At 45.6% G+C, this 19,622-nt stretch overlaps 1 protein-coding gene across 1 annotated transcript in view; it reads left to right on the forward strand.

The window, feature by feature from the left end:
• Positions 1-801: 801 nt before the first annotated feature.
• Positions 802-19,622, forward strand: part of RIPK4 (receptor interacting serine/threonine kinase 4) — a 34,407-nt gene continuing 15,586 nt past the window's right edge. The window contains exons 1-2 of the mRNA XM_038760630.1: positions 802-1,002; positions 15,261-15,552. Of these exons, the coding sequence (XP_038616558.1) occupies positions 851-1,002; positions 15,261-15,552 (444 nt within the window). The 5' untranslated portion in view covers positions 802-850. The remainder of the gene's footprint in view (positions 1,003-15,260; positions 15,553-19,622) is intronic.

The following is a 19,622-nucleotide window of genomic DNA, read 5'->3' on the forward strand; positions in this document are numbered from 1 at the left end:
GGCTCCATAAATACGATTGAATGAATGAATGAGTGAATAAATGAATACTCATTATTATTCTTATTCTTATTATTAAAGTGCTCCGCGCACAGTAAGGGCTGAATAAATACGATTGAATGAATGAATGAATGAGTGAATGAATGAATAATCATTATTATGATGATTATTATTACAGCGCTCTGCGCACAGTAGGGGCTCCATAAATACGATTGAATGAATGAATGAGTGAATAAATGAATAATCATCATCATTGTTATTCTTATTATTACAGTGCTCCGCGCACAGTAAGGGCTGAATAAATACGATTGAATGAATGAATGAGTGAATAAATATGAATGAATGAATGACTGAGTGACTCAATATGAATGAATAATCATTATTATTCTTATTATTACAGTGCTCTGCGCACAGTAAGGGCTCCATAAATACGATTGAATGAATGAATGAGTGAGTAAATGAATAATCATTATTATTCTTATTCTTATTATTAAAGTGCTCCGCGCACAGTAAGGGCTCGATAAATACGATTGAATGAATGAGTGAATCAATATGAATGAATGAATGAGCGAGCGCGCGCGCGCGTGCGCTCTGGCTCGCGGGGGTCCCCCGGCCGAGCTCGCGCGCGGGAGGGGCGGGAGGGGAGGGGAGGGCGCGCGGGCGGGCCCCCGGAAGTGACGTCACGGGCGGGGCTGATGAGGCCCCACCCGAATCACCTCAGACGGGCGGGCGGACGGGCGGCGGGGCAGAGGGCGCCGTCCATGCTGAGGCGTGAGGCGGCGCGGCGGGGGACGCCATGGACGAGGAAGGCGGCGAAGGGAGAGGCGGCGTGGGCCCCCCCGGGTCCGGGGCCATGGGGCTGCTCCGGACCTTCGACTCGGCCGAGTTCGTCAGCTGGGAGAAGATCGGCTCGGGCGGCTTCGGCCAGGTCTACAAGGTCCGGCACGTTCACTGGAAGACCTGGCTGGCCATCAAGTGTTCGCCCGGCCTCCATGTCGACGACAAGTAAGGCCCGACCCCCCCCCCCCCACCCACCCACGAAGGGGGGCCGAGGGGACCCAAGCCGACCGATGAGTTGACCTCATCTCTAATAACAATAATAAATAACAACGGCGTTACCTCATCTCTAATCATTAATAATAATGACGGCATCTATAAATACGTCATTAGAAATAATAAATCGTCATCATCAATCGCATTTATTGAGCGCTTACTATGTGCAGAGCACTGTACTGAGCGCTTGGGAAGTACAAATTGGCAACATATAGAGACAGTCCCTACCCAACAGTGGGCTCATAGTAGACTAGAGTAGACTTCTAGACAGTCTAGAAAGGGGAGACAATCAATCAATCAATCGTATTTATTGAGCGCCTACTATGTGCAGAGCACTGTACTAAGCGCTTGGTATTAAATTATAATTTAATTATAAATAACGACGCTCAATAAATACGATTGATTGATTGATTGATCTACTGAGCGCTTGCTATAGGCTAAGCGCTGGGGAGGCCGCAGGGTGATCGGGCTGTCCCACGGGGGGCCTCGCAGCTTAGATGGCTGAGCCGCCTGGCTAGTAAGCGGGAGATCCTGGGTTCAATCAATCAATCGTATTTATTGGAGGAAATATCACCTCCTCCAGGAGGCCTTCCCAGACTGAACCCCTTCCTTCCTCCCCGCCTCTCCATCCCCCCGCATCTTACCTCCTTCCCTTCCCCACAGCACCTGTATAGATGTTTGTACCTATTTATTACCCTAGTTATTTATTTATTTTACTTGACAGCACCTGTATATATGTTTGTACCTATTTATTACCCTAGTTATTTATTTATTTTACTTGACAGCACCTGTATATGTGTTTGTACATATTTATTACCCTAGTTATTTATTTATTTTACTTGTACCTATCTGTTCTATGTATTTTATTTCGTTAGTCTGTTTGGTTTTGTTCTCTGTCTCCCCCCTTTTAGACCGAGAGCCCGCTGTTGGGTAGGGACTGTCTCTAGATGTTGCCAACTTGTACTTCCCAAGCGCTTAGTACAGTGCTCTGCGCATAGTAAGCGCTCAATAAGTACGATTGATTGATTGATATATGTTTGTACATATTTGTTTATCTATCTTACTTGTACATACCTATTCTATTTATTTTATTTCGTTAGTATGTTTGGTTTTGTTCTCTGTCTCCCCCCTTTAAGACCGTGAGCCCACTGTTGGGTAGGGACTGTCTCTAGATGTTGCCAACTTGTACTTCCCAAGCGCTTAGTACAGTGCTCTGCGCATAGTAAGCGCTCAATAAGTACGATTGATTGATTGATATATGTTTGTACATATTTGTTACTCTATCTTGTACATATCTATTCTATTTATTTTATTTCGTTAGTATGTTTGGTTTTGTTCTCTGTCACCCCCTTTTAGACCGTGAGCCCACTGGTGGTAGGGACTGTCTCTTTATGTTGCCAACTTGTACTTCCCAAGCTCTTAGTACAGTGCTCTAAACACAGTAAGCGCTCAATAAATATGATTGATGATGATGGTCGGGCTGATTTTTCACCTACCTCAAAGGGGGTTTCCTTTAGTTGTGGAGAAGCAATCAATCAATCAATCGTATTTATTGAGCGCTTACTGTGTGCAGAGCACTGTACCAAGCGCTTGGGAAGTACAAGTTGGCAACATCTAGAGACAGTCCCTACCCAACAGTGGGCTCACAGTCTAAAAGGGGGAGACAGACAACAAAACCAAACATACTAACAAAATAAAATAAATAGAATAGATCGGTACAAGTTCGAATCCCAGCGGGGCCTATTCTTCTTCTCTTGACCTTTTTCGGGAGGATGTGTGTGTGTTTGTTATCGCTTATTCATTATGTCTCTTTAGTGTGGCAGTTTGACCGGGCTGATTTTTCAACTACCTCAAAGGAGTTTTCCTTTAGTTGATGAGAAGCAATCAATCAATCAGTCGTATTTATTGAGCGCTTACTGTGTGCATAGCACTGTACTAAGCGCTTGGGAAGTACAAGCTGGCAACATGTAGAGACAGTCCCTACCCAGCGGTGGGCTCACAGTCTAAAAGGGGGAGACAGAACAAAACCAAACATACTAGCAAAATAAAATAAATAGAATAGATAGGTACAAGTTCGAATCCCAGCGGGGCCTATTCTTCTTCTCTTGACCTTTTTCAGGAGGATATGTGTGTGTTTGTTATCGCTCATTCATTATGTCTCTTTAGTGTGGCAGTTTGACCGGGCTGATTTTTCAACTACCTCAAAGGAGTTTTCCTTTAGTTGATGAGAAGCAATCAATCAATCAGTCGTATTTATTGAGCGCTTACTGTGTGCATAGCACTGTACTAAGCGCTTGGGAAGTACAAGCTGGCAACATGTAGAGACAGTCCCTACCCAGCGGTGGGCTCACAGTCTAAAAGGGGGAGACAGAACAAAACCAAACATACTAGCAAAATAAAATAAATAGAATAGATAGGTACAAGTTCGAATCCCAGCGGGGCCTATTCTTCTTCTCTTGACCTTTTTCAGGAGGATATGTGTGTGTTTGTTATTGCTCATTCATTATGTCTCTTTAGTGTGGCAGTTTGACCGGGCTGGTTTTTCAACTACCTCAAAGGGGGTTTCCTTTAGTTGTGGAGAATCAACCAATCAATCGTATTTATTGAGCGCTTACTGTGTGCAGAGCACTGTACTAAGCGCTTGGGAAGTCCTAGTTAGCAACATATAGAGGCGGTCCCTACCCAACAGTGGGCTCACAGTCTAGAAGGGGGAGACAGAGAACAAAACAAAACATATTAACAAAATAGAGTAATAGTAGTAATAGTAATAGCTCTAGACTGTGAGCCCGCTGTGGGCAGGGATGGTCTCTCTTTGTTGCTGAATTGTCCTTCTCAAGCGCTTAGTACAGTGCTCAGCACACAGTAAGCGCTCAATAAATACAATTGAATGAATGAATGACCCCGCGGGACCCCTCGCCCCGCCGGCCCAAACCCGAGGCATCGTCTTCGGAGCCCCCCTGGGCCCGGACCCCGGGAGCCGCCGGCCTCCCACGCACCACCCCGCTCCAATCAATCAATCAATCAATCAGTCGTATTTATTGAGCGCTTACTGTGTGCAGAGCACTGTACTAAGCGCTTGGGAAGTACAGGTTGGCAACATATAGAGACGGTCCCTACCCAACAGTGGGCTCACAGTCTAGAAGAGATACACATTCCTTGCTCTCCATCCATCCATCCATCCAGTCAGTCAGTCAATCGTATTGATTGATCACTTACTGTGTGCAGAGCACTGGACTAACCGCTTGGGAAGTCCAAGTCGGCAACAGAGAGAGACGGCCCCCACCCAACAGTGGGCTCACAGTCTAGAAGAGATACACATTCCTTGCTCTCCATCCATCCAGTCAGTCAGTCAGTCGTATTGATCACTTACTGTGTGCAAAGCACTGGACTAACCGTTAGGGAAGTCCAAGTCGGCAACAGAGACGGTCCCTACCCAACAGCGGGCTCACGGTCTAGAAGGGGGGGACGGACAACAAAGCAAAACATGGAGACAGGTGTCAGAATCGTCAGAACAAATAGAATTACACACATCCATACCCAAACAAACACACACAACACCCCCCTCCCCACCCGGTTGTTTCGGAAGTCCCAGGACCCGGGCATTTAAACTCGAGGCTGCAGCCTGCGTCTCTCTGCCGTCCCTCACCCGGATCCCCTAAAGAGCGGCTTTTTCTTTTTTCCCCCTGCAGCCGGCTTTGCTGCTCTCAGAACTCCTACCAGAGTTTGCCTTTTACTTCACGTACTTTGGGTCCCGGATACCTTGGGCCTGCCGAGACGGCCGGATGGGGAAAATGTGAATCAGAATCGTGTTGGGACCTGGCTTGAAAAAACAAGTACAGGCCGAGTAAAACGGCGGAGGGACGGTGTGCTCGGGATGGGAGCTTTAAAAAAAAAAAAGTTTTTACCCACTTGGTGCCCGGGATTTTTTTTTAAAAGTCATTTTTGCGTACAGCGTGGGTTCGACTTTTGTGCCCAGCATTACGAAAATACGGTGTGCGGGGACCTTGTTCGTTTGATGCTGTAATTCTCGTTACTTTGTTTTATCGAGCTGGTCATTTGCTTTTTAAACACAAATTGGAGTAAGGTGATTACCCTTTTGGGAAGCACCTTGCAACCACGTATATGGTTAAAGCCAGATGTTTTCAGGACGTGTCTTGCGGCTTTTGAGGATTGTGAATGGGCGCTGGGGGGGATAAGCCAGTGAAAATCCGCGTTAAATCTATGGCTCTATTGAAGGCGAAACACTTATTACTTAGTCTCCAGACTGTTTTTCGAGACAGTGTTCCAGAATTCTTTAGTTTGAGACAGTGCAGACAAATGAATGGGAGATTGTTCTTTTCTTCATCGGTAAAATAGAGATGATGATAATAATAGCTGCCTCTCCCTACCTCCCAGGAATGTGGTGAGGATAAAACGAGAACCGATGGGAACACACTTGAGGCAATCAGAATGGTGCAAATTCAAGACGTAACAGTAGAATAATAACTGTGCCTTGATTTTTCCCTTCGTCTGGCTTGGTATTCTTGTACAGCCACACCTCTCGTGGGCTTCGGGTTCCTTATATAATAATTATATATAATAAGGATAATTCCTGACCTCTCTCTCCCCTGAGTGATAGGTAGCCTTAAGGGTCTCAGTGGTCATCCTCAGGGCCCATTGTTATTTTTAATCAGTAAGGATTCGGTAGATCTCTTGAAAGCCCTAATTGAAATTTCACTTAATGCACCAGAATGGATTGCCCTGCATAACTCTTAAGATAATGAAAGTACACGACTCTTGTAACATTTCAGACGGCCCCAAGGAGTGACTTCAGTTTCATTGACAGTAGAGATTCCGTTGGAGAGATTGTAGGTTTAAATATAAGGTTCAGCCCAGTCCCCCCTCTAGACCGCGAGCCACCACCCTTTAGACTGTAAACTCATCCTGGGCAGAGAACTGCTAATTCTCTTGTATTGTACCCTCCCAACCCTTCCAACAGTGCTCTGCACATCGTAAGCACTCAATAATTACCACTGATTGATTCCTAAAGGCCTGGGTCTAAAGGTGACTAGTGTCATAAAGTTTTCATTACTGGTTAAAGGAAAGTAAGCGGGATAAATGCTTGCAGACATAACATGGTTAGGGTGTGCAGATGACGATATATGTATATATGTTTGTACGTATTTATTACTCTATTTTATTTGTGCATATTCTATATATTTTATTTTGTTAATATGTTTTGTTTTGTTCTCTTTCTCCCCCTTCTAGACTGTGAGCCCACTGTTGGGTAGGGACCGTCTCCATATGTTGCCAACTTGTACTTCCCAAGCGCTTAGTACAGTGCTGTGCACACAGTAAGCGCTCGATAAATACGATTGAATGAATGAATGACAAGTCACCTTCTGATTTGGGCTGGTGGCTTCTTAAAATTATTCTGTTTGCATTCATTCCAAAGAATAGTAATAATGGTCTCTAAGTGCTTAGTCCGTGCTAAGTGCGGTGGTTGGTACTAGACAGTCAGATCAGACACAGTCCCTGTCCCAGAAAGGGAAAAGTTATTGTGTGTTTGAGAAAAGGTGTCGGGGAGGACTCTTAGCTATTTCTAGGCCTCTGGACTCAATTTTTGGGGCCTAGCTGTGAATACGAGTGAAGCGATCTTCACTAGTAACCCGGAGAGCTACCCAAATGACACCCTCCTGGTGTTTTAAAGCAGGCCAGCTTTGTGAGCAGAGAGGCGGATTTGGCGTCATACAGAATCAGCTTATTAGAACCATAGCCTGCGTCTTTAGCAATTTTCCCCAGCAACAATTCTATTACATTCTTCTCCTACTTGAAGGTACGGCTTCTCCTCTTAAAGGCGGGTCACCTGGGCCATTGCACAGCTAGGTTTTAATCATGTTTTGTCCTTTAGCTGGAAGCCTTTCCTGCCCTGCCCAAAGCAGGCAGGTGGTGGCTTGCCTTGTGTTGCTGTGCAATTTTGGAGGTCAGAAAGCTCTGCTGAACAGGAAGTGCCAAACCATTTGCAATTTAGGAAGGGTGAACGAGAGAGGACAGGATGGAATCTGGTCCTTTGTCCATGGAAGTTGGCCTCCTCCAGGGTATCCAGCCCCTGGGGGAAAAAATGAAACAAGTTTAGGATTCTCTCTCTCTGTCACTCACAGTTTTGGTTCACAATCTTTAGTAGCATTTCAGTTTGCCCGGATTGGGGTTAGAGGAGTCGGAGGTCTTATTTCTAGACTTTTAGATTCAGGAAAACAGGTACAATCAACTTCCTCCGTCTTTTTTTTTTTTTTTTGAGTTTTTCTGCTTGGGTGTCAGGCAGTCTATCCTGGTGTCTTCCACACCGGGGGGCGGGGGTGTTGTCAGAAGGATCTCAGAGCATGACGTGGGGCCCAAGAGTAGGCTTTGGAAGGGCTTTGGAGGATGGGAGGGAAGAAGAGCCTTTGGAAGGAAAATCTCCTGTTGAACCTGAAGGGGGGAAAAGCCTCTTCTGAAAGAGCCGAAGTGGGAGGGTTGGAGGAACAGTGAAATGAAGGCTGCGTAGCCCGCGAGCCCCATGTGGGACAGAGAATTTGTCCAGTCTGATTAACCAGTTTACCCCTGCACTTAGAACAGTGTTGACATATAGTAAGCTCTTCACCATAATAAAGGAATCCTCGGCAGGAAAATCCGGGAATCATCACTTGCTACTCATTTGTTTGTAGACACTTTAGGTTCCAAAGCGGCCGGAGAAAGTGAAATTTGCAGCAAAACAAGGATTTAGAATCTGAAAAATATTACATCACACATGCAAATTGTGGCAGTGGAATTTGTGGCCTCAGTGGTTGCCCTAACAGTGTTTACCCCTTATTGGTTTCTCAGCATTACCTTGTCCGTTCACAGACTGGGTGTGAATAAATCACCACTGCACCTTGCAAGAACCACGGGTGATTAAGGAAAGGAAATGAGATGCCACTTTTTTGGTTCGGTTCTTAAATAATGAGTGATTGCTGCAACGCCAAAAAAAAAAAAAAATACAAATTATGGCATAGACACCCATTCACGGAAGAAGCTAGTGTTAGTTAACAACTCAGCTAGTTCAGACTAGCCTGACTAAATTGTGGGTTTGTAACTGGAGCACAATAGTGTCATCAATCAGACAGGCCCATTCCTTGGAAATATAAAAATAGCAAATCCGGAAAGCTGATGTGGCTCACTGGAGATCCAGAGACCTGTAACTGGATGTGATTAAAGTAAAACTCTTAATTTCTCCGATGAACCCACATTCCACAGACTTTTGTGGAATTTGCTTACCACCCACTCTAATTTTTCAACCGTCCCTCCTTTTTGGCCAGCATTTTTTTTGGCCTTCAAAATACTCAAGGCCCAGCTCATCTCCTTGTCTCCAAACAAATAGCAGTAGTCTCTTTTCTCCCGTACAGTGGACTGCCTTTCTCCCTCCTGGAGCCAAAGAGGTTCTCCCTATACTGCTTTTAGAAATAAAGCTGTACAGTATTTCAATTTATTGCCCTTCTCGGCTAAGGTTCTCCCTGTGCACTGTTACTTGGAGCAAATGTTCCAAGCATCAGTTGTAAGAAACAGGTTCAGGATGCCCCACCCATCGTACCAGAACCAAATAATGAAGCTGAGACTTTTGCCCTTGATCTGTAAACTCCTTAAAGGTAGGGATTGTGTCCAGCAATGCTGTTGTATTGTAGTCTTCCAAGTGTTTAGTACAATGCTCTGCACACAAGTTCGCACTCAATAAATGTCGCTGATTGATTGATTTTCCCCATTAGCGTTTGAAGAGTTTAAATTTGCTCTTTCCCATAAAATAAAAGTGGAAGCAAGCCTGAGGAGGAAGGTAGGGTAGTCTGACCTGGGAGTAAGAGGTCAGGGATCATGTAGATTAATTAACTCTGTTGTTGTATTCTCCCAAGCATGTAGTACAGTGCTTTGCACACAGAGGTTCAATAAATATAATAGGTAAACGCTCAATAAATATGTTTGATTAGCCACTTTCCTGCTGGGTGACCTTGGACAAGTCACTTAACTTTTGTGCCTCAGTTTGTAAAATGGGAATAAAATGCACACTGTCCCTCCATCTTACACTGTGAGCCCCATGTGGGACAGGGACTGTGTCCAATCTGATTATCTTGCATCCCCGCCCCCAGCACAGTACTTGGCCCATAATTATTCCTTAGTATATAACCACCATTTATTATTGATTTATTTTGTTGATATTATTATTGATTGAAGTGTAGCTCTGCAGCAGGAACAATGATCCTCTGGCTCTTTTAGAGCCTTTGGGATGTTTCAGGCTGGGAAGTGGTTAGAGTTGCTGGAGAAATTCTATTTTTTTTTATTACTGAAGAGCAATGGAGGTTGAGTCTCGGTCTTCATCTGACCCTAAGTTATTCAGAGTCCTGTGAGGGCGAACCGGGGAACACCCTCGACCATCAATCTTTCTTCTCTCACCCCTGAGCTCCATGAGGTGCTGAGTTGCCACCATCTCTTACTGTCAACTTATGAACTATAAATAATAATGATAACTGTGGTTTTGATATGTGCCTATTATGAGCCGAGCACTGTTCTAAGCGCTGAAGTAGATACAAGATCATCAGGCTGGACAAGGTCCCTGTCCCACGAGGGAGGGAGGGAGAGTGAACAAGCAAAGAATTACCATTTTACAGGTGAGGAAACCGAGGCACAGAGAAGTTGGGTGACTTGCCCGAGGTTGCAGAGTTGGGTTTAGAGCCCAGGTCCTCCGACTCCCAGGCCTGAGCTCTTTCCATTAGGCCTAGCTGCTTAGTGCATTTTTCTGGATGACTATTACCCACAACATTTCCGTGATCCAAAACATATAAACTAACTGGTTTTGAAAGTTGATCTCCCAATGCCCTAGTAAGTATTGCCTCATCTATTAATAGCCGTAAACTATCATTTGAGGGTAACCTGGCAGGTTTGACCAAATTTCAGTCGAGGAATCTATAAAACAGAATTTTACTGCAAAATCATAATACCTCGAATCTGTAGAGTCCTTTTATTTTTTTTTTCCAAGTGCTTTTTAGTCAATCACTTGAATTTAATCTTCACAGTACCCCTGAGAGGTAAGGTGAAACGGGTATCATTTTCCACGATTTACAAAGGGGGAAACTGAGGCCCAGAAAGAGGTTAAGTGATTCACTCAAAAAAGTCCCGCAGCAGGCCAATGGTAGTACTGGGGCAAAAGCCCAAGCCTACTGATTCCAGAGGCTGTTTTGTAGCCCGGAATTCAAATTGAATCCGATCAAAATTGAGTATGTCCTCTCAATTGATCTTTTTTTTTTTTTTTTGTCCCTTTGGATCTGAGAAGCCTTTCTTGCAGACTTGTGTACATATCCTTATACTTCGTTGCTTCCCTTATAATTTATTTTAATGTTTATCTCCCCAACTAAACTAAGCTCTTGGAGGGTAGTGATTGTTTCTAGCAACTCTTGCACTCACCTAAGTGCCTAGTGCAGTATGAGCTGTGAGCAAATTGTGATGACCTCCCCCACTCCCTTCCATGAGTATTCTTTCCCAGCACTCTGTACAGTGCTCTGCACACAGTAAGTGCTTAATAAATTCTACTACTACTCTTCCTCACAAAAATACCACTGATAGAAGAGCCCAGAAACATGGCCTCAGTTGGGCAGGCAGGAGGCAATCCTACTGGACATCTTCTTTTTAAAATGTCATTTCTGTTTCTACCAGTCAACCCAAGGGTATGCTTGCATGGTGTATTAGAGAACTGCAGGGTTGTTCATTCTGGGAGGCAAACCAGGACGTAGTATGCTGCGAGGGAAAATGGGTTTACCAGCACAGGTTGATCAAAAATGGATGGCTTTAAAAGGCCCCATTTCTTTACCAAAGGTTTCTTCTGCTGGAGCTTGAAGACAGAACAAAGGCCAATTCACCTTTTGAGGAAACAGTGCCCCTCTATTAAAAGGACAGGGCGTTCCAGGGTTTTTCACTGTTGGGCTATAAATTTGTTCTTATGTTACAGAAAAATAGGACATTTGGCATTTTGATTCAGCAGTACAACCAGTAGCGGCAAATAAAAAAACTATATCAATTTTATTGTCCTTTACATACACCGAATCAGAAGTAAGCATAGTAATCAAATGCACGAAAAAACACACGTGTGTGTGTGTGTGTGTGGTTGGGGGTGGGGAGGGGTGGTGCTATATTGAGGTTTGTTAATCAGAAGCATCCCCGAAGTCTCAAACAGTGTTTAAGGCTGCACTGGAGTGGACCTCTTAAAGTAACAGCTCATTCGTGACAGTGAAGGGTAGGGTCTGTGACAAATCCTAACAGTGTTCAAGAGGAGCTGTTATTTTTAAGAGCTACAAAATATCCAAACTATCCAAAATAGAGTTCAAGAACCTTTCGATCAGGAGGAGGACCCCAGTTCTAATCCACCCTGTAGGTGTCTCCGGGTTCCAGCCCCTTCAAAGTGTGTCTTGGCATGGGATTATACTTCCCCGGGGCCACTGGGCGGTCCTGGCCATGAATTTGCAGCCAGTGCCCTGCCCAGGGCTCCCCTGGCAACTAGGGTCTGTATTGCCGAGGAGGGAGGAGGAGCCCTGGCTCCAACCTGGTGCCCCAGGACTACGGGGCAGGTGAAGAAAGAACTCCCTGAACTCTTTGAAGGAAGGAACGCAGGCAGGCAGGACGGAGGAATGATGTGTTGCCAGCATGCTGTTCAAGACACACTAATGATCGCAGCCAGAATCACCTGGGCTTTAGATGTGCATCGCAAAGGCCTTTGGCACATGCAAGCGGACCAAGGCCCACCAGGGCTTGTGGAAGATGTCTTTCTTCTCCTGCCCTTAGCCTCTTAGCTCCTTTGTTAAACAACAGTCAAACCTAAGTCTCACTGTAGCGACTCTTGGAAGACCTGTTTGAATGGAAATGCTAGGAACATAAACAGATTCCTCTAGAAGCATTCATTTACACCAGCACATTCACTTCTAAAACAGACCGGATTGGCAAAATCGGGTGGAGGGAATTGAGTGATGTAACAGCCAATAGCTTTAACAGTCCTAGTTTTTTTCCTTACTAATATAGACCATCAGCCACATATCTGCCAAGTATCAAATTTAATTAGGAGGGCTCAGCTGAAGCGATACGCTTTAGGTTTATTCCCTCTTTTTTTAATTAAAAAATTTCATTTTAAATGGGGCTTGACATTGATCTGATCAACACCCAAACTGGTTTAATTATTGTAGATTCTGCTTGTAGAGCTTCAGCTAAATTGGCAGTCCTGTCAGGCTAGTTCAGGGACCCCGAACCTTTGCCAACATGCCTGCAGAACAGCATTACAGTTCTTATGCGGTCCTCGGGGTAGGGTGGGGCAGGTTTTGGAGCGCTTAGGCAGATCTTGTATTTTATTGGCCTCTGAAGTTGGCAGGCACCGGATGATGCATGTGGCTGCAGGGGAAAGGATTGATTTTTTCCCCCCTGCCCCCATCATCCTGGGGGCTCCTTCCCTCTCTCCCATGATATACCAGCAAACAGCTTCAGTGCTTGGCCACAGTGGTGATGGCTTCCAAGTTGGAAGTCCGCAGGCAGCAAGTGTCACCGCAGGAGTCTGGACATGCTAAGCTGCGCATTTAAAATCAGGAGGGAGGGGAAGGCTTTCAGCAACAGGCTGGAATCCGATTCCTCAGCCCCGCACGCGGCAGCCCTGAATTAATAGCTTTAGTTTAAGACTTCCACCCTCTTCTGAAAGTTGTGATGAATTTCACGGGCGACAGTCCGACAGCAAAGAGAATTAATAGCAGTGGAGTCTTCTCTCCAAGCTCCCTTTGGTCAGTCAGAATCGCAGTGGCTTAGTGACTCACTCGTGCCACCCGTTTGCACTTCCTGCTCAAGGGTGCTGTAAATAACATCTGACCGGGTTTGAGAGAGAGACTTGCGCTTGTGAGACTGACATTCTGATAGGGTTTCAAGCCACCAACCACCTGCGATATTAACACTGCAAGGAGGTTGACTGGCTATAAGAAACTCTTGTGAGGGTTAGAAATAGCTGATCAGTCAGCATCAGATCTGTCACTCTTTTCTACCCAACCCCCTCTCCCCAACACACACATCTCCCATATTCTGGAGCAGAGCGAGTAAGCACATTTAGGGGAGTGGGGTGGATGGAGAGTCCCTGTTTTTCAGGAGCTGGACTCCCTCCTGTCTTTCTCTCTACCCCCCCCCCCCCACTTCTCCCATATTCTGGAGCATTCATTCATTCAATCGTATTTATTGAGCGCTTACTGTGTGCAGAGCACTGTACTAAGCGCTTGGGAAGTACAAGTCGGCAACATATAGAGACGGTCCCTACCCAGCAATGGGCTCACAGTCTAGAAGGGAGACAGACAACAAAACAAAACATGTAGATAGACAAGTGTCAAAATTGTCAGATAAATAGAATTAATAGCAAATAGGTGCAGAGCGAGTAAGCACATTTAGGGGAGTGGGGTGGGAGGAGAGTCCCTGTTTTTCAGGAGCTGGACTCCCTCCTGTCTTTCTCTACCCGCCCTGCTCCCCCCAATCCCTCCATGCTCTCCTGTGTGGCTTCTGCTGCCATCACAGTCCCGTCCCCCCCGCCCCCCCCCATATCATTTGTCAGGGCACTTAGACTAGCAGTGACACGAAGAGCCTAATCCAGAGCTCCAACCCCCTGCTGACAGGCTGACTCTGCTATGAGTTACGCCGAAGAATTACGTTACTGACTGTTCTAAGGTTTTCTGAGCTCAGTTCCCATCTCCATTACTGTATATGCAACTTTCTATTTTTGCGAAATTAAAATGAGTAGTGGGGAGTGGAGGAAGAGACCTAAATTGAGAGGATTTTTAGATTCTAGTCTTCAGCAACAGATTAGGAGCTTCCCAAATGGCAGTTAAACACATTGAAGTGAAATACATGACAATTTCTGGAGAAGCAGGGAACGAATAAGATTTTTTCCTTCCTCCCGGAATACTAATCCCTTTATTGTTAGAATCCCTTTTTTATTGAGAAACCTATTTTTTTTCCCTTTCAAAGTTTTATTACTGAGTGAAAACGACACAAGCCCGAAAAAAAGTGTTTCCTACCTTGGTGGTCCAATTATGAATCTTCCAACTTGTTGAGGAAGAAGCAGGCACAAACAAGTTTTTAAACTGCTGCCGATTCTTAATAGTAATCCCGGAGTAGATGTATTATAAATAAGTACAAGTCGACATGGTCAGCCCTAAATGTAAAAATTCATGTCGGTAATTCGAAGTCGAAGGATTACAATTCTTGTAACTTACTGAAGTGATGAATATCGGTAGGAAATGCACATCATTCACATACGGCATTCCAATAGGTACTAAATGATGACTTTAACATTGGCTCCTCCTTTTGCTTTCTATAGCAGAGTATTTTTCAGAGATGATTCTGGACATAATTGATATCTCCCAGATTATTTCCATCATTCAGTATGGTCACTGAGGTTTTTTGCACCCCTACTGAGTGCTAGGCACCACACGATGGTAGCAAGACACCTGTTCCTTGCCCAGGGGACTTTACAGAGTATTGCAGAGAGTGAAGGACAAAAAGAAGGAAGTCTGTCTGTGTAATTCTTGCCACTTTCACCATGTAACTCTGGCCATAGGCAGAGCGTGACAGCGAACGTGCGTTCTTGGTCCCTTCATTGAAGTACAGGGTTGGGCTGTGAGGCTGGAGCCATTGTCACTGGCCAGATGGAAGGCTGGATTTCAACAAGCAAACCAAGCCCATTTCCTGGTACAGTCACTTTATAATTTTCCTTGCATTCTGGATCCCCCCACCCCAAATGGGGACAGTGGACAATTATTGCGACAGAAACGCATTTGCCAAGCTCTAGTGTTGACTTGGCGTTATCTGAAGGGATTGAGGTAATTTGAGAAATTTCTCTCCACCTCATTTATAATAGCCCCATGATGCATCGGTGTGTTTCAGTAGCCTTAGGACTGAAGATCTCCAGAGAGCCAAGTTTAATTATGTGAAATTAGAAGCGGGTGATCTGCACACACACGCTCACCTCCTAAATAGTGACGCATTAGGTTCTAACGCGAACCAGACAGAGCCCTTTTGGGCCTAGCCGGACTTTATGGCCTGTTGCTCTTTCATTTCTCGTTGCTGGCTGATTAAAGACAGAACACCAAGATCCCAGGAGTTCTTGGTGCCGTGTCTGAATTGGGCTGTTAACGCACTGTCTCTGTTACCTTGTTGCCCAGGGATCGAGTGGAGCTTTTGGAAGAAGCCAAGAAGATGGAGATGGCCAAATTCCGTTACATCCTGCCAGTCTATGGCATCTGCAGGGATCCCGTGGGCCTGGTCATGGAATACATGGAGACGGGATCCCTGGAGAAACTGCTGGCCTCGGAACCACTCCCGTGGGAGCTCCGTTTCCGCATCATCCACGAGACGGCGGTGGGCATGAACTTCCTGCACTGCATGTCTCCACCCCTACTCCACCTGGACCTCAAGCCTGCCAACATTCTCCTCGATGCACATTACCACGTCAAGGTACGGGCCCCTCCACGGAGTTGGGTTAAAGTAGTAGTTGGGGGCGCGGAGATCACTGCGTCATTGGCGTCCTAAGAGGTGAATAGTTTCCTGAAGTAACATGGCCTCGTGGTAAGAGAGTGCGTCTGGGAGTCAGGAGACCTGGGTCCTAGTCCCAGATCCCACTTGCCTGCCCTGTGACCGAAGCAAGTCACTTAACCTCTCTGGGCTTTGGCTTCCTCTTCTGTGCAATGGGGAGGGGAGACTTGTGGGGGACGGGGATTGTGCCAATCTGACTATCCGTCTGCCTCTAGATTAGTGCACTCTCTACAGCTGGCTTTCTTTAAAGCCTACTTTCTACAGGATGGACATGCAGCCAGTTGACGGTGATCTTGGGCAGTGATTTGGTGGTGGGGGGAATTTGAAGACTCACAGTAACGTGTCTGTATATGGGGGGACTTGGGCATCTTTGGGATATCAGGGCTGAGCTGGAGGGCCATTATTGTCCTGCAGAATCCAAATTCTGGGTTTTGGATGCTGTCAGGTTTTTCTCTTCCTCCCCACCCCATGCCTCCCCTGCCCCACCAATAAAACCCACGGAACATAACTGGAAAGGACCAAGAAGTGTAAAGGGCAGTGTTAGAGACCCATGATGGAAATACCTGTCCTCAGGTGCTCAAAGATGGCTGGGCTTGAGGTTAGTCAGTAGTTGTGTGTTTCTTGTAGCTCAGTGTCAGCGTCATGCAAATGTAAGTAAGAGTTTGCTCCCAGCTCCCTCCTAGATCCTTTCTTTAGAAAGTTATCCCAGAAACTGCCTTGGAAGTTGCAAAGCTTCGGGCAGTCCTTGAAATCCTCAACGGTCCATCGACTCTCCACTCCGACTCAACTTCCAGATCAGGAGACCCGGAAAACCAAAACACACAGAAAATCCAAAAGGTTTCTTGGGCGGCACACCCAAGCCTTTGCCATGCATCTTTCGGGGGATCTTTGCTCCTGATGGGTCACACATCTGTCATTCGTGATGGGTGGAAGGAGCAGAGAGGGAGGAAGAGAAAGGGGATATGGAGAAGCACTCAAACCAAAGGGCTTCTATCCTTCACGTCGGGAGTCATGGTATTGGATTGGGGATGGGTACCCCAGGCTCTTCTCACCACACACACCCCACCCTGCCACCATCAGCTGGGGTGGACCCCCACCTTCCCCACCGCAACAGGAAGGGCACAGATAAACCAATAACAAAGCCTGGGGTACCCAGGGATAGGACAATAAACCAAGAGTCTGTAGTGCCGAGGGCCCAGTGGGTGTAGAGGTGGCGCTTAGAGAATAGAAAGACGAGATCTCTGCCCTTGTGACTGACAGACTGAGGGACCACACAAAAGCTGAGTTATTCGGAGGGGATTTTTTGGGTTTGTTTTTGCCTTTTAAAAAAAAAAAATAAGCCAGTGTAACTGTGGATGATTTGTCAGTTAATTTCATGTTTATTGAGAGTTAACAGGTGCACAGATTAGTAAAAATCTTCAAAAATCGGTCTCTTACACCAGCAGCTCTGCAGTCACAATTACAGGTTTACTCTTTAATTTAAGACAAAATCAGTGGTTGTAATTGGGAAATCCAGACTTTCTCTCCTTTGCTCCCTCCCCCACCCTGTGTTTGAATCAGTAATCGAATGGAGTATCTGAATTTGAAGCCCTGACTTATTTTGTGGCCAACTTTAATTAACAGGTGAGGATTCCTGAAAGAATGGAAAGATGAGTTAATAAAGAGGCTGAAAATGACTAAGAAGGGAGCGGGGCTAAACACTTCATGGGAACAGCTCTCTTTACAAAGCACTTGACAGGAAACAGAATGAGTTCTAAGTACAGAACACTGGTAATGTCTCCATGGCAAGAGTAGTTGTAACTTGCACAGCTCTTCTTCTGTGAACATAATATTTCTTTGAAATGTCAAGTAGGGATAACTAGCTTTTGAGCAACACCCTTAACCGGGGCTATTAGTCATCCTTTTAGGTGCCTCAAAACAAACAAAAAAAAATGTTTACATAACATTTTTTTAAAAGCTATTGGAGATAGCTAACTGGGTGGTGGAAAGGGCAACAGAAAAAACCTGTTTGAAATGCCATGAGATTTCCCTTAAAGACCTGGTTCTTGTGTACATGCAAAGCTTTGAATCAACTTCAATCACAAATTGAAAAACCAAAAACATCTTGGAACGATCATCATTATCCCAGGCAACTGGTAGCCCCTCCTCTGCCATTGCTTGGAAACTCACTGTCCCAAATTAAACCAATGAAGGAAGTATGTTCGTGTATTGGGCCATTTTTAGGACATCTCATTCCTTCGCGGTAGTCCAGATAAGGCTGACAAGGCTCAGCACTGGAGCCCTTGCAGAAGGTTCAGTGTGTGCTGTGTCTGGCCTAAGGGTGTAGAAAACCCCAAGCTAAAATGCCTGTTGGGGCCGAGACAATTGCCAACTGTTACAAAAACCGTGGAGTCTTCAAGACTTCTTGTGACCTGCAAGGAACATAGTCCGGTAAAACCTCTTTATCCCAGACTCTAGGACTAATTTGAGAGGATTTGGGCCAAGGATTTTTTGGGAAGTGCGTGTGGTCTTCTGGATGAAAAATGTTTGCTGCAATTGTGAAAGTTTTGTTTTGTTTTTGTTTTTAAGGGCCCATTATACAGAGACTTTAACTGAGTTAGCAAGCCCTGTTGGGTTTGATCCCTGAAGGGTAATCTAGAGTAGTTTTGGAATGGGCAAGTTCTATCTGAGAAGAAAGGGGCTTGACTGACAGGTGTTCCAGGTCTCATTCTCGCACCCACAGCTGATTTTTTATGGGGAGAATTTTTGAATATCACTTCCACTCTGGGCCCAGAATTCTCCCATTTGGAAACTGTGTGTAGTTCTGGGGCCCGTGGGTTACATTTTTCAGCAATGTTGTTGGTATTTTTGTGAGCAGAATCCTTTTCCAGCTCCCATTTATTCTGAAGAAGAGTAGGAATTAGAAATGTAGGTACCTAAAGTCCAGGGCATGCGAGTGAAATAGGGCTTGGAGTGGGGCAGGATGAAGTAGAATGTGATCCAACTTCTCTTCAGAGGACTTGAAAAATCCTGCCCACCGTTTAAGCAGCGTGACTACAGCCTGGGCCCGCAAAGCTGCTCTGGAAGGGAGGTTATGGAAGTGTGGGACTGAGGGGCACCAGTGTGGCAAGGGCTGAGGATTGGCAGTGCCCACCCAGGGTAGAAACAATACATCAACCATCTGGCTTTAGCCTCTCCCTGTCTCGCCTCCATTTCTCTTCTCCCTCTCTCCCCTGTCCTCTTTCACCTTCTTCCCATTCTCCCCCCACCCCACCTTCCTCTCTCCTGAAAATTATGTTGGTTTTTAATCGAAGGACCACAGAATTAAGTGCTCCATCAACAACTTCGATAGGTTCAACACATTTCTTCCCAACACCAATGAACTGAGTAACTCCCCAATGATAGGTGAAGCTTTTTTGTTTGTTTTTTCATGGTATTTACGTGCTTACTATGTGCCAGGCACTGTACTAAATACTAAGGTGGTTACAGGCTAATCAAGTCCCTGTCCCACATGGACTCACACTTTTAATCCTGATTTTACAGATGAGGTAATTGAGGCGCACAGAGAAGTTAAGTGACTCACCCAAGATCACAGAGGAGACAAGCGGCGGAGCCGGGATTAGAACCCAGGTCCTTCCTACTCCCAGGCCCGTACTCTATCCACTAGCCCAGGCTGCTGCTTTGAAATTAAGCCAGGCAGGGGCTCAAAAGTGAGTGATCAGTCTTGTTCACCTCCCCAGGCGGCCAAATTAACACCGAAGGCGAGTGTTGCTTTGCTTCCTGCTCAAACATGAACTGATAACCAGTGTTGAAAAAGCAGGCACCATTCTCATCTGGGATGATTTTTTTTTTCTTAATGAGCACTCCTAAGGGATGAGGGAAAGGATTCCTTGAATAAAGGAGCGCGTTTCAAGCTCTTGCAGTTCAGCTGATTATGACATAATGTCCATTGGCTAGTTAGCTGTTGCTAACCCAGGAGCAAGTCACACACTGTATTAAATTTCGTGACTCAG

This window comes from Tachyglossus aculeatus, chromosome 18 (assembly GCF_015852505.1).
Source record: "Tachyglossus aculeatus isolate mTacAcu1 chromosome 18, mTacAcu1.pri, whole genome shotgun sequence".
NCBI classification, from domain to species: Eukaryota; Metazoa; Chordata; class Mammalia; order Monotremata; family Tachyglossidae; genus Tachyglossus; species Tachyglossus aculeatus.